The 13,455-nt window shown below is 30.5% G+C and overlaps 1 protein-coding gene across 2 annotated transcripts in view; it reads left to right on the top strand.

Annotated features, from left to right (window-relative positions):
- LOC119639472 (protein strawberry notch) overlaps window positions 1–13,455 on the top strand; it is a 30,511-nt gene that overhangs the window by 746 nt on the left and 16,310 nt on the right. For both annotated transcript variants that reach the window (XM_038036910.1, XM_038036992.1), the window contains exon 2: window positions 11,119–11,227. In XM_038036910.1, the coding sequence (XP_037892838.1) occupies window positions 11,119–11,227 (109 nt within the window). The remainder of the gene's footprint in view (window positions 1–11,118; window positions 11,228–13,455) is intronic.

Genomic DNA, 13,455 nt, shown 5'->3' with positions numbered 1-13,455 from the left:
TGCTATAACGTTCAGCTGTTTACAGTGGTTGAAAACGTGTTTGTTGTCAAATACAACGTGTTTTCATGTGTCTCTTATTAATATTAGTTTTTTTTATTTTTTTTTTTTTATTTAAAATAAAAAGAGAAACTGTTATTTTTATCAATTAAAACAACTGTTAAATATATGCGAAAATGCAGCTTAAGCCGACAATTGCGAAATCCTTTTTTAGAATTTATCTTTATATTCGTTCAGGAATGTCCGGAACTAATAGGCAGTTATTTTCGAATATTACTTTTAAAACCTATTCAGTTAAGGACAAGGCTACTGTACTCTATTAATGTAAAAAATATATTCCGTTCGCAAATTGTTGGCATTAGCTAAACTTAATTTTGAATGGCACAATGAAAAGAGAAAGAAGTATACAGCTTATGCAATTATGTTTTGTATCTAGTTAAAGTAAATCTTAAGTCTGCACATGGTTCAAAACAGGAGATAACAAATAATAAATCAATTGTGAGTTTCGGGAGAAACTTTTTAATGTCTGTCAACAATAGGTTATTCTGAAAAGCGAAATGTCTTCAATAAATTATGAGCCATATTGCATTTGTGAAATGACAGGAAAATGATACAAATAATGATGATAGAATTCGTTTGTTCTATATTTCTATTGTCCATTTTCACACTTCGTACTTGAACTGAGCTGTTTCAATGTTCGAGGGAGAGTCAGAAAGAGAGAAGTGTCCAATAGGGCACATCGTAGAAGTCTCGAATAAACTCGTTCTAATCTTGATCAAATGTAATTTGTATATCTCGGGTGTATGTTTTTGACTATGGAAGTTAATTACCATATATGCTCCCTTGAGTGTGACACCGCCATTCAATTTAGTAAGGCTTGAATATCTATCACTTTCAGAACCCATTTTAAACGACGGGGACATGCTAGACGTGTCCCTGCATTTATCACAACCAAACCTGCACCTTTAAGTCCATATCTACATTATTATTTATATTTTCAATTTTTTTTTAATATTCTGAAAATTGAAAATGATCGGCCCACCCGTCGCAATACCCAAGAAACTGTGAGTAACAATTCGTAAAAGAATTGATATATATATGTTCACGAAGTTCAGTTTGCAACTTCAACCCTAAAGCGAACTTGATCCGCCTCGAAATATGCCCACAGAAACAACTTAACAGTCGATATGAAATCGAATACAAATATTTATTAGGACCGATTGACTAACTGGTTCGCGCATATTCAAGTAAATCTTTTTCGTAATCATTTAAAAAGCAGGAAGTAAATCGCTTAATCGTTGAACATCGTTTACAAACGCTGTTTAGGAAAATATTCATAGAAGGGTCCAAATATATACGAACACGGAATTGAAAAAGCATGAAAATTTCTGGGCGTTTCGGGGTTTCCGTTCTTCCAGGGAAAACAATCAAACGTTCAGAAACTTTACAAGAGCACATGCACCGTGTATTTGAAGAATGTTGTAAATAAAATTTTTTATCGAAAGCAATTGGCAAAATTTCATTATTCGTAATATTGAAGATGCTTCGTTCACGGTCTCTAGTTAATTGCAACTAAAGATAACTAAGTGAACACTTAAATCAAAATTCAGTCTTGTCATTGACATTTAGGAACATTGGCTATAATATCCACATTAGCTGATTAGCTTTCAGAAAATATAAGAGAATTTAGTAAATATTTTACGTTTGAAATTTACTTGATTACAGTTACGAATTATGAATTATTACTTTCATCAACTGTTTCGAATTGTTTCTATGTTTTTGAAATTACAATTGTTTTTCATATCAATTTATTGATGCATTGTCTGTCAATAGTTTGAACAATTTTTTATTAAGTGAAGGAAAATTTCTATAAAAGCGTAAATTCTCCTTAAATGTACAATATTTGTATGCATTCATCTCCGATCATTTAAATTACGATTTCATTTATCACAATTTGTTAAAGATTTTCCTCGTTTCAATCGAAGCTAGAGATGGATATTGAAAAGTTCGGTCTACTATATATCTATAAATTATTTTTTATATTTGCAAGAATTTCGATTAATGACTACTTCAGTATTGCGTGCACTTGACATCTATGCAGTACATTTAAAGGACTTTTTAAAAGAACATTTCCTGTTCGAATTGATTTAAAAATTTATTTTCTTTCTGCTACTACGAGAGTTAATTCCTCGAAGCTATTTATCATAATTTTCGCAGTTTATCTACATATTCTTCATATATGTGAACTTATTTATTAATATATGCTTTTGTCTATATATACTTACAAATACATCTTCGAATGCATATACAAATGTAGATGCACATGTATTGAATAAACTCATATGAAGTTTCCAAATACCAGTTCAACCCGCCCGGCCATTACAAGTACTAGAAGTCTTCTTTTAACAATCAGGGGTAAAACAAGGAAACTGCGCAAGTCTTCAAATCATCCACCAACTCTTGTAGTGATATGGAATTTTTGAAAACAATTTTTTCAATTCATTCTCAGCCTAGTAGCACGGACGGGTAGATCGATCATAGGCAACTCAATTTAATATTTTTTATGTTTTTCTCAATTTTCAACATTTCTTTTTCATTCAATATTTTTAGATTTATACGAGTAGTTTTTCCTTTGATTTTATTTGCTATTAATTCCATTTTATTTATCCGCTATTGTAGTTTTTTTTCTTTTTTTCTTAGTTAAAAATTTTCTCACGAAAAACGTCAGTTTACTGACTACGTATATATGTGGACGTTTCACTAGTTATTTACAAGAATGTACAGAATCCTTACACTGACTGTTTTAGTCGAGGTTTAAGAAAATTTAAATTAAAAAATTACCATCAATGGCCACGCATCCATCCATTTACACTTGCTTGTCCGTTTATTAGTGTTAGTTGAATTTCAAAGTAGCGAAATTGAAATCCTTCTTTGAATTTCATCCATGAGTCAATTTCAAAAGTGAATCATGCGAATTTTTGAGAAATTTACATAGTAAAATAAAATGGATGTCGATTTCATATGTAAAAGTGGTTTACCTATAGGCTATTGATATGTCCGCAAACTAATGAAAAACTAGTATTTGTGTTCTAGAGTAAATCCTAAAGTAACATATTGTTCCTTAATTAGCATAAAGTTATCAGGCCATGTAAATAAGGTATGCTGCTATAAAATAACCAATAGGTTTAAAATTTGACAAAAGCATTTACGATACCCGTCTAAAATATCATTGCTAAAAAGAACGTTTGATCGCTAGTTAGTAAGTCAAACTTTTAAAATTAAAAAAAAAAAAACGCTTTTCTCACTCCGGCTCAGTTGATGATTTTCCGAAATTTATCTTAAAAGAGTTTTCTTATTTATTCATTCACATTTTAAAGTTTTCTTTATTTAACTACTATGCGGGCCTGAAGCTCTATAAAAATAAAAGCATATATAATGTATTTATATATATACACTCGATCATGCATTTGTGTTTATTCTTTTGCTGTCCATTTTATTCAAATTCTACTTGGGAATTGAAAACCTTATAAAATTTTATCTCATCACTTCTTATTTAATGAAATCTCTTTTGTTTTTTTTTTTTCTTAAATTAAAATAATATCAAGAATCTTTTGCTTCTTCTTAACATCTTCTTAAGATATCATTATTTATTGAAGCATGTTTTTTATTTCAAGATCCATAATGGATAATAATGACTAGAAAATGGGAAATATTCAATTCAAGATCCATAATGTATAATAAATAATTTCTCTTTCATTTAAAGTAACATTAGTTGTTACATCGATAAAGACCATGAATATTAATGCTCTTAATTGCTGTATAGGTAGCAAATTTTAATGTGTGTTAACAAGTTAGCAGTGTACACATACGGAAGAGCGCGAGAGATTCTTTTATTGTCAACTTTTTTGAGAAAAATTAATTTCTCTCTATTTTTTCTATTACAAAATTTAATACACCTATCTATATACATTTAAAGAGAGATTTCACACTTATTCAGGCATCCGTACGTATGATTTTTTTATCTTTTGTTTTTACTTTGGCTTTTTTTGTTTTTTTTTTTTTTTATTTTGTGTTTTTTCTCTGTTTTGTTGGAAATTTTATCAAGATTTTTTGTTTTTATTTTTAAATTCGTTTTTTAGTAACAAGTTCAAAAACATCCAATGCCTACGTATACAAACATCGCAGACTAAACAGAAAAAAAAAAAAAAAAAAAAAAACAAAAAAAGCAGGAAGACAGAATGAATAAACATTTAGATATACATTAATATACACCTACAGCACATTTATGTTCGTTTCATTCATATACAAGTTCTTATATATTACAACACTTGTTTTTTCACACTCTCTTCTCATTTAATGATGATGATTTATTAACATTGAGTAAATATAAATATTCCGTTAGAAGCTTCTTTTTTTTTTTTTTCTATATTTACATTTTATTCAGTTGAGCAGGATTTTCTATGACTTTGCATGAACGTGTTTATGCATGTATGTATGTATTATATATAGGCAATATAAATATGCATATATTAATGTTTAGTTAAGTAGATGAATGAATGAATATGTGCATTTAGGTATGTATGTGGTGTCTGCGCTTATATTTAATATTGTCTATGGCCTAAACACAATATAACAATATATTGTATGTTTTTTTTTTTCTCCTCTTATTTTTCAAGGTCATCCGTTTGCTTTCATTGTGGTGTGTAGATGTCAATGACACAGTTTTTTAGATTTGTTTTTTTTTTGTTTGTTTTTTTTTTTCCATATATGTTATCATGCTTAAAATTTAATGTCCTTGTGTACATATTTTCCGGTTAATGCCATTCGTATAATTTTCTTTCAAGATTTTTATCTATATGTTAATATTAAATACAATATTAAGGATAAACATAATTTAAAAGAAATTTTATAGAAATTTTTTAAACAAATATATTATCGTTTTGCTTAGCGGACATATTTATATCGTAACGGCATCACGTATATAGAACTATTGTAAAACCTATTTAAACTCAGTTTTAAGTATTTATTCGATAGTTATCTGTGATTCGCATTAGTTCCATATATTTTTTACGGTCTCTAATCGAATTTTATATTTTATTTTCATAATTAAACCAAAACAAAAAAAAAAAAAAAAAGTAATAACACTATGGTAGGGCGTAGCCTACGTCACTTGATAGTTAGCCCTATATCGACTTTTCAAAATAGGGCTTTATGTGGAAAGCGTTTGAAAAAGTGGGCCGATCTAAACAATTTTTCGTTAGCATTTACCTTTGAGCGGTATCTTATCAAAATATCAAAAAAATTCCGACCAATTGATTGAGCACTGGAAAAGAAGACAATCGAACGGACGGGCGGATAGACGGACATGCTTAGAATCGTTTTTATGAATCGATCGTTCGATTAAAGAGTAATCCATTTCAAGTCCCTCTGAATGTTGCATACATCCGCAAAAGTTGTGTATAGGATATATCAAGTAATAAAAATTTAAAATTGTATAATAGATGCTTAATGAAGCTTTTCATCGACCTTCAATCTTTGTTGTTAAGACAAAGAAATATATAACCTGAGGATTCATTTATATAGCATTCTTTGTTTTTTGTATGGCAATTTTCCAATTTGCTATATATTTTGGAATTAAATGAATTTAAACCAACATTCGATCGCTATAAGAATCCTCAAACAGCTGACTGTGATTTAATGTTTGAATATGTAGGTAATGAGAACTGTAAGTGAATTATATTAGGCCTATGCCTAAAGTACTAATGATAAAGTGAATATAATAAATTTTAACAACAAAAGATTCGATAGAAATTATATGGAATGTGTGATGCCAATCTGAGCGATGAACATTTCACGATTTTCTCGCACTTTCACTTTTGCTAACACCATTTTTTCCTTACCTATCGCGCACAAATTTTCAAAGTTCTTTTCTATATAATTTTAAAATACAACGTTAAACTTTGTGTAAATTGTCTGTCCGAACGCGTAGAGAACATATTTAAATTTCAATAGAAATTTTCCGTTTCATCTAATACACCGCATTCCCTAAGTCAGGATGAAACATTTTCTAAGCAATTTGCGGAGGGAAACATATCGATGAAAAATTCTATATCGTTTAACCACTGGCACACCACACTACACACACAATACTAAATTAATTGCCTTAAAAATCTCCATATATTTATACTTTTACATATCGAACATAACGTTTTGTCAAAACGATCTTTATTATGTAATTATGTAGTCTTCGAAGAAGGCTTTTATAAATCAATGCGCTATAAATAAGCGGTTAACAATCCGGTTCGTCTTTATATATTTTTATTATTCCTTACACACATCACTGTTTTATAAAATACGTACGGACGCATGGAATACCGTCAATGATTTAAGAATGTTTTTCATTTCATTATGCTTCAATCGATTCAAAATCATTTTCGAATTGCTGTCCGTCCGATAAATGTTGAAATTTGTTTGGCCCAATGGATTAATTTCGAAAAAGTTCTTCTAAGGAGTCGAAGGCGATTGATCAATAAGTTCACTATAATCAAATTTTGATTACAATTCGATCTACTTTTGGGATGCCATTCATATAAGATGGGTTCAAATCAATAATTTTTATAAAATTCTCAATTGCGATTTTTAGCAGATAAACTATTGCAGCATTATTTTATAGGCGGTCGTTTTAACGTATTTGATATGTGTTTGTATAAACTTGGAAGAATTTGTATTAAAAAAGAAAAAAAAAAAAATAAATGTTGTCACCTTTCGGGATTTATTCGAATCCATCCATATTATAAGAAGCTACATATGCCAAAAAATCTCGAAACATTTTTCATTTCGCTTTCATGGATTAAAATTAAGGGCCATCATTTTGATATCCATCGAGGGTATGAAACCATCCCAAAAAGATAAATGACACTATATCTGATGATTGGGATCCACGGTTATAAATATATAAAATCTTTCAGTAAATTTCAGTGCAGGACATTTTTTGCATATGGGGTTTAAGGAAAAGTGCACATATATATTATACTTTTGCCTGCATACCTAAGAAGAATAACATAAAAGGGAAAAATGTTGCACTCCGTCGAACCTTTTCTTTTGGTAAAGTCTGGTAAAGAGGTAGTTACAAATGTGTTGGTAGCGTTATTGTAAATGTATTTGAATGATTTCTAATATGCGTAATTCATATCCAGCATAAAGGCCCGTTTGCTTGCTATATTAGCATTGTTTCTAAGTGACGTTCAATAGTAAAACAAGGCAATATAAACATACTTTATTATCACAGAGAGTGGAAAATTTCAATTCCGCAAAGAGAAATGAGGGGTGATTGTGTCAGTCATTGATGCCTATGTGCTATGTATTATACACATGACGTCCTACATATTATATTATTGGTATATGCAATTATATGTAGTAAGTATGTACGTATCCATGCTTATATGCCTGTAAAAATTTTAATCTATACCAAACGCATATATAATAGAATCAACGGGCCGACGAGGTACATGCCTTGGTATTTGCTAATAATGTTGTTGTTGTTGTTATTATTATTATTATTATTATTATTACTGTTACTACCGCTTCTGTTGTTGCTAAGGCTTTTCATAAAGGGTTCACTCAATTTTATTACTCTGTGATAATTCTATTTTATATATATATATACATATATATCCATGTACATACATATATGTTAATATGTATATATATACATGTATGTATACATATATATGCAAGAATATGCCTACAACGTATATATGCAGTTAGCAGGTTCATATAAGCGTCATAATAATCCATGCAATTTCTCTAGATTTGTAGTAGTGCTACTGTGTGCTCTGTTTTTGTGCCTTTTTCGTTTGGTTTCATTATGGCATTATACCCTTATGCTGATGCGTTGTTATTGTTTGTTATGCTTTATGGTTAAAAGAGGATTCGGTAAAAGGGTTGCATCGTAACAGCAAGTTTCGCCTAATTCGACCAACGTATGTGTATCCGTAATTTCTCGACACAACCACCGCCTCCTTCTTTCTACCTCACTATCGACCAATATTTCATATACCCCGTTGCATACAGCATTTATTCACTCACACCGTGCTACTGGCTGTGACTGGCTTACTCACTCTCACAAGCGTACTCTACATATATACATATATATATATATATATACATATATATATATATATATGCGATAAATGCGAAAATCTATATGCATAGGAACTGAAAATTTTTCAGGTTTTAAAACTCCATAACATTTACCGCCTCATTCGCATTGTCAGTTATTGAGTGTTCGAGGTGTTGCAAAGACGGATTAATATCTCAGTCAAATGTTCTTCTAAAAGTGTTATAGAATTCATGTATCTTTAAGCCGCCGTGTCTTGGACTTTCTCAAATAAATTAAAGACCTTAGTATCATTTAAAGGTAGAAAAATTTGCAAATATTTGTATTTTTGCATTTGGTCGTGTGCGTGTACATGTGCGTGTGCGTGTGCGTGTGTATGCGCGTGTGTGCAACGATGATTGGGTAGCACTTAAACTGTGTTTGCTGGTAACAAGTAAAAACGTTGCTGCTGAAAACTTAAATGAATTGAAAAGTCTTTATTATATACTTTAAAAATATTATCTTAATGTGATTTTAATATTGATTTTCTTTAGTCAACCCGTTACAGAGAATAGAGAGAGGGCCTCATTAACGGTAGGTCCATCATATTTATTGCTTGCAAATGAGATGAAATCAATGTCAGAGATTAGATTCTTAGTATTTTTAATTGAATGACTAACTGATCCTGGCTGGCTAGCTCATCGCCACAAAACAATACCTTATTATCATCATTTGATTCATTAATTTTCTTATTCAAGAAATATTGTTAACGAAAACTAGACTCCTCGTAATAATAATAATAATAATTTCATGGCATTTTATCATTTTTGAATTATTTATTATTGTTTTAGTAGAACAATGGCAAAGATCTCAATAATGACGGTAACCAAGTGTTAGTTGTTTAATCGCGTTGTATAGTGTTAGATCAGCGAGCCAACGAATATCGGACCAAATGAAGTAGTGTATGTACCGTTGTATGTTTTGAAGTTTAGGAGCTTTTTTTTTTTTTTTGCTTATTGTACACACACACACACACACACACACACACACACACATACACGCACTTACACAAACATTAATGTAAAAGAAAATGTTGTTAAAGGTTTTTTAGAAAATCAGCTAAGGCTTGTATGTTAGATGAAGTTCTGTGCAAGTTACGTTTAGTTCAAAGCTCATACAACAAGAATATATTCCGCTAACTTTAATCTCTAATCTGAATAGTTTTACACTAAAAATTAGAACTTTATCTTTTGAAAAATCATCTTATGGATGTAGATGAATTTTTTCTTGGAATTTTCTCCGTCATAGGATCGGCATTAGTGTTAAAGAATGCATTTTGCATATGATATGTTTACTTATTTGTCTGTCTGTCTATCTGTCTGTCTGTCCGTTGTTTAACAATATGATTAAGCTATTTAGACTTTAGTTGAAAAAGGAAACTAAATCGAAATTTGGTTTTTTTGTTTAATTTTCATCAGTTTCCAACTAAACGAAATCGGTTTACGGATGCGGCAAACGAGAAAATATACTCGGTTTTGTACGATGCTTGTATACGAGAATCGGCAATGCATACACTGCAGCGATCGTATAATAATATATATATACTTTTAAACATATTTTTATACGACTTGATAGCAATTTTTTCGATCATTGTGTAAATTAAAAAAAGCGGACGTAGTTTGTATGTAGTTTACCTTTAATTAATGGATTTGTCAGATTCGTTTTAGTTGATTTTTGGAAAGAATGCGGAGATTAATATATCAAAATGCACTGCAATGCAGCAGTCACCACCATCCCCACCCATCCCACATATATATATTATAAAAATATATAATAATAATATATATATAATTTAATGATTTTCTATGATGGATTCGGTATTTTACGTTGTGAAAACTTTGCTGTGCATCTTTAAATAATGCATATTATTGCTATACCTTCATTCCTTTTAAGTGATACCCAATTGATGATACTGTTAAGAGCAAACGAATCCTTCATGTTGCATTGTTCACCCTATTTTTTTGAAGAATTAATACATATTTACGCAGATACTATTTGTGCGTGTGTCAAGAATTTACAGAATAATTTTCTTGTTTATTTTATGAGTAATATGTCGAAAGCATTAAAAACGTGAAAGATAATCACGCATAATTTTTTGTAGGCGTGGCCGATTTTAAGCATTTTTATATAGCTGTTCTCAAACCACCTATAAAATGTATTTGTGCATTAGTAAGGAGCTAAAAACGAAATCGTTTTTATGGTCTCAGATAATGTTCGCCGTTGGTCGTATCTTTCGATCGATTTGTCCTATTTTTAATAACAACTTGACTGCAAGAACTTCTAATGTTTCGATCGAATTTCAAGCCTAAGCACTTCATTTTTGCGGCCAATGGAATGTTTAGCACAGACATTGCGAGGACAGACAGGTAGATAGACGGATTTGCTTAAACGCTTCGATACTGACCGTAAATGTATATACTTTGTAAAGTATTTGAAGCTTGATGCAAATGTTTTGACAAATGGAATATACTGCCCATTCTTCGGTGATAATAAACAAATAAAACATAACGGCCCGCTGTTAACTATTCGGTTTAATACATTCATTCATACAGCGACATTCTCTAAAAAAAGGCGTTATATGAGAAGTGGTCCGATTCGAACCATTTTCGATAGCGGTCGTCCTTGGGCCAAAATAGGACCTGCAAATTAATCACACGAATACAAGACGGACAGACAAGCTTATAAAATTTGGTCAATTTCGACTCCTTCTCAGTTGTTATATACATCTGTAAAAAGCTTAACGTACTCTTGTATCACAGTCAGTTCTCTCTACTACCATTTAAGATTAAATTACTAAAAATTTTCCTAAAAAATTTCTATATATAGAATGTGTATATATATATATATATGTATATAATTGCTGTTGATTGATCTCGTTATCCTTACAGCAAGTTAAGATATTTTGCTCCTTTTTTTTTTTTAATGTACTTTGAGTTTTTGTTAATTTTCCGTTCTATTTACAGACGTCTACGAAGCGTTCCGTTGATTTTGATGTAGACGAAGATTTCGATGATGACGATTCCGGTTCCGATTTTGATGATGATGAAGATCCTGATAAAATAGAAGTGCCAGGTGAGTGAAAAGGACTTTCTCCGTAAAAGCATTTAAAAAACATATAGATTCACTCGAAAGGGCATGTGATTAACTTAAATGCGTACAGTAATAAAAAATCCAACAAAACTTTAATTTAATTTATTATAACAAGCTAATGAATGATGGGTGCATATAAAATGTTGTTATTTCGATAGTATCACCCTAATCCCTCTTAAAAGCAAAATATTGAATTGAATTTTCTTGACAATGGCTTTTTACGTTAAAGAAATGATCTTGAACAGTAACGAATTCCTCACCAAATTGGGTAATCTAATCGGCGCCCAATGGTGTTGCCTCAAGCAACACATAAGAAAATATGGTTCGGACAAATTTTAAATTCGTACTTAAACTAACTTTGATGCCGATTGAAGATTAAGCCTATGCTGCTGTCATGTTTACAAGCGCAACACATTCAATGTTAGCCTCTTGCGTTATGAGCGATAGTGCGCATAGACGAACATTCGGAAACGCTATAGGGCCCAGTTGTATGTTTAAATACGAATCTGAAAAAAAAGGAGAAATAAATAATGCGATAGAGGATAGACGGTGTCGTAGTCAAACCGTTTACTGCGTTTCTAAATTTATAAAAGATATCATAACATTGCGACAAACCCCGATCATATGAAGAAGGTACGAGAAGATATTGTGTCTATATAATAATTTCCATTTAATAAAATCCGTCAACTATTTTCAATGAAAATATTCAATAAGTTATAGTAAATGTTTCGAATTATTGGAATAATCAGTGTTGAGGTTTTGTACTAACTTTCCCGTTTTCACGTACAAGCGGTAATTGGAAAAAGCTACTATTAGTAACAACGATAATAATGCACAAATGAATGATGATTTTACAATGACTCTTGACCCGCTTGGGTCGATTATTAGGACGATTAGGTTATTACTCGATCTATCAGAGTTTCGTATTTTACAAATGTGTCACTAATTGTTCTCTTGCAGATTTCTAAATTCAAAATTGTAATATCGATTATGTTCAGGCCTTCTGTGACCTCTAACACTGTTCATTTCAAGCCAAATTGATCATTTTTTATTTCCATGCGGCCTACGTTACACTTTTATATTCAGTTATTTTTTGAGGTTAAAAATCTTTTTGTTTCAGCATCAATCGTGAACTACTTATCTTTCTAAAGGACTATATAATTGAGTCTTTTACCCGTAGCGTACGTAAGAGTCATTGTAATTCGACTACAAATTTCTTAGTTATTGTATACGGTACACAACTTAATAAATTCAAACCAAAACGAATGCATTATAAATAAAAGAAAACTTTAGTCAAAAAAAAAAAAAAAAAAAAAAGAGAAAAGCAAAATAATGACGTTAAATAAAATATTGAAAATTTTGTGAAAATTCATAATATCTAGGTTTTTTTGCACACTTTTTGTTTTACGGTAAGATTTAGCCTGAGAAACATAGATAAAAAGTCCCAAAGGATAGGCGCAAACATAATGCGATTGCAGATGTTTTCATCTGTTTTGTGTTAAGGAGCGAAGAGAGGCGTTTTCCATGAAAATTTCAATTTTGAAATAAATTTAATTAAATTTCTAACAAAGATATGCATTCGGCCTTTGCACTTTTCCAAAAAAACAAAAAAAACAAAAAAGTTCTAAAACTAAATCTCCTGCAGCTGTTTCCCCTTGCTCCTTATCGCAAAAGCCTCCACCTAATCCATTTCTATGTTAACAGTAGTATAGTTTTCGTTTTATTGTAAACCGTAGTAAGTTAAATGAATGCAGTTTAAAATTTGTTTTATGCAAACTCTGCAAATGCCAACCATATATGTATTGATAATGTTTGCCTCTACGCTTATATGGATGATATATATATGTTTATGTATATGTATATGTGAGTATGTAAAGAAACTTTAGATCATACAAAAGCAGGGTACACATAAATACATTAATAATATATACAAGAGCTAAGTGTTTGCATAAACGATGCCCGATTTTAATTAGTTTGCTACGCATAAATGTTCATGATCAGAGTAAATGATGATGATTGGGATCGAATTAAAATTTTTTTGCCAAAAATATTCCATAACCTTTTTATATAATATAGCACATGTTTAAGAAAATGAATTAAAATTGCTTTTGCTGAAAATGTGGATTTATTATAAGCATGAAAGTGTATGGAAATATCGTCGCGGAGTTTCATGCGAGAATATTTTTTATGATTTTTATATCTACCATCGA

This window comes from Glossina fuscipes, unplaced genomic scaffold (genome assembly GCF_014805625.2).
Source record: "Glossina fuscipes isolate IAEA_lab_2018 unplaced genomic scaffold, Yale_Gfus_2 0, whole genome shotgun sequence".
Classification (NCBI taxonomy): Eukaryota; Metazoa; Arthropoda; class Insecta; order Diptera; family Glossinidae; genus Glossina; species Glossina fuscipes.
This window is presented reverse-complemented; position numbering and strand designations above follow the sequence as displayed.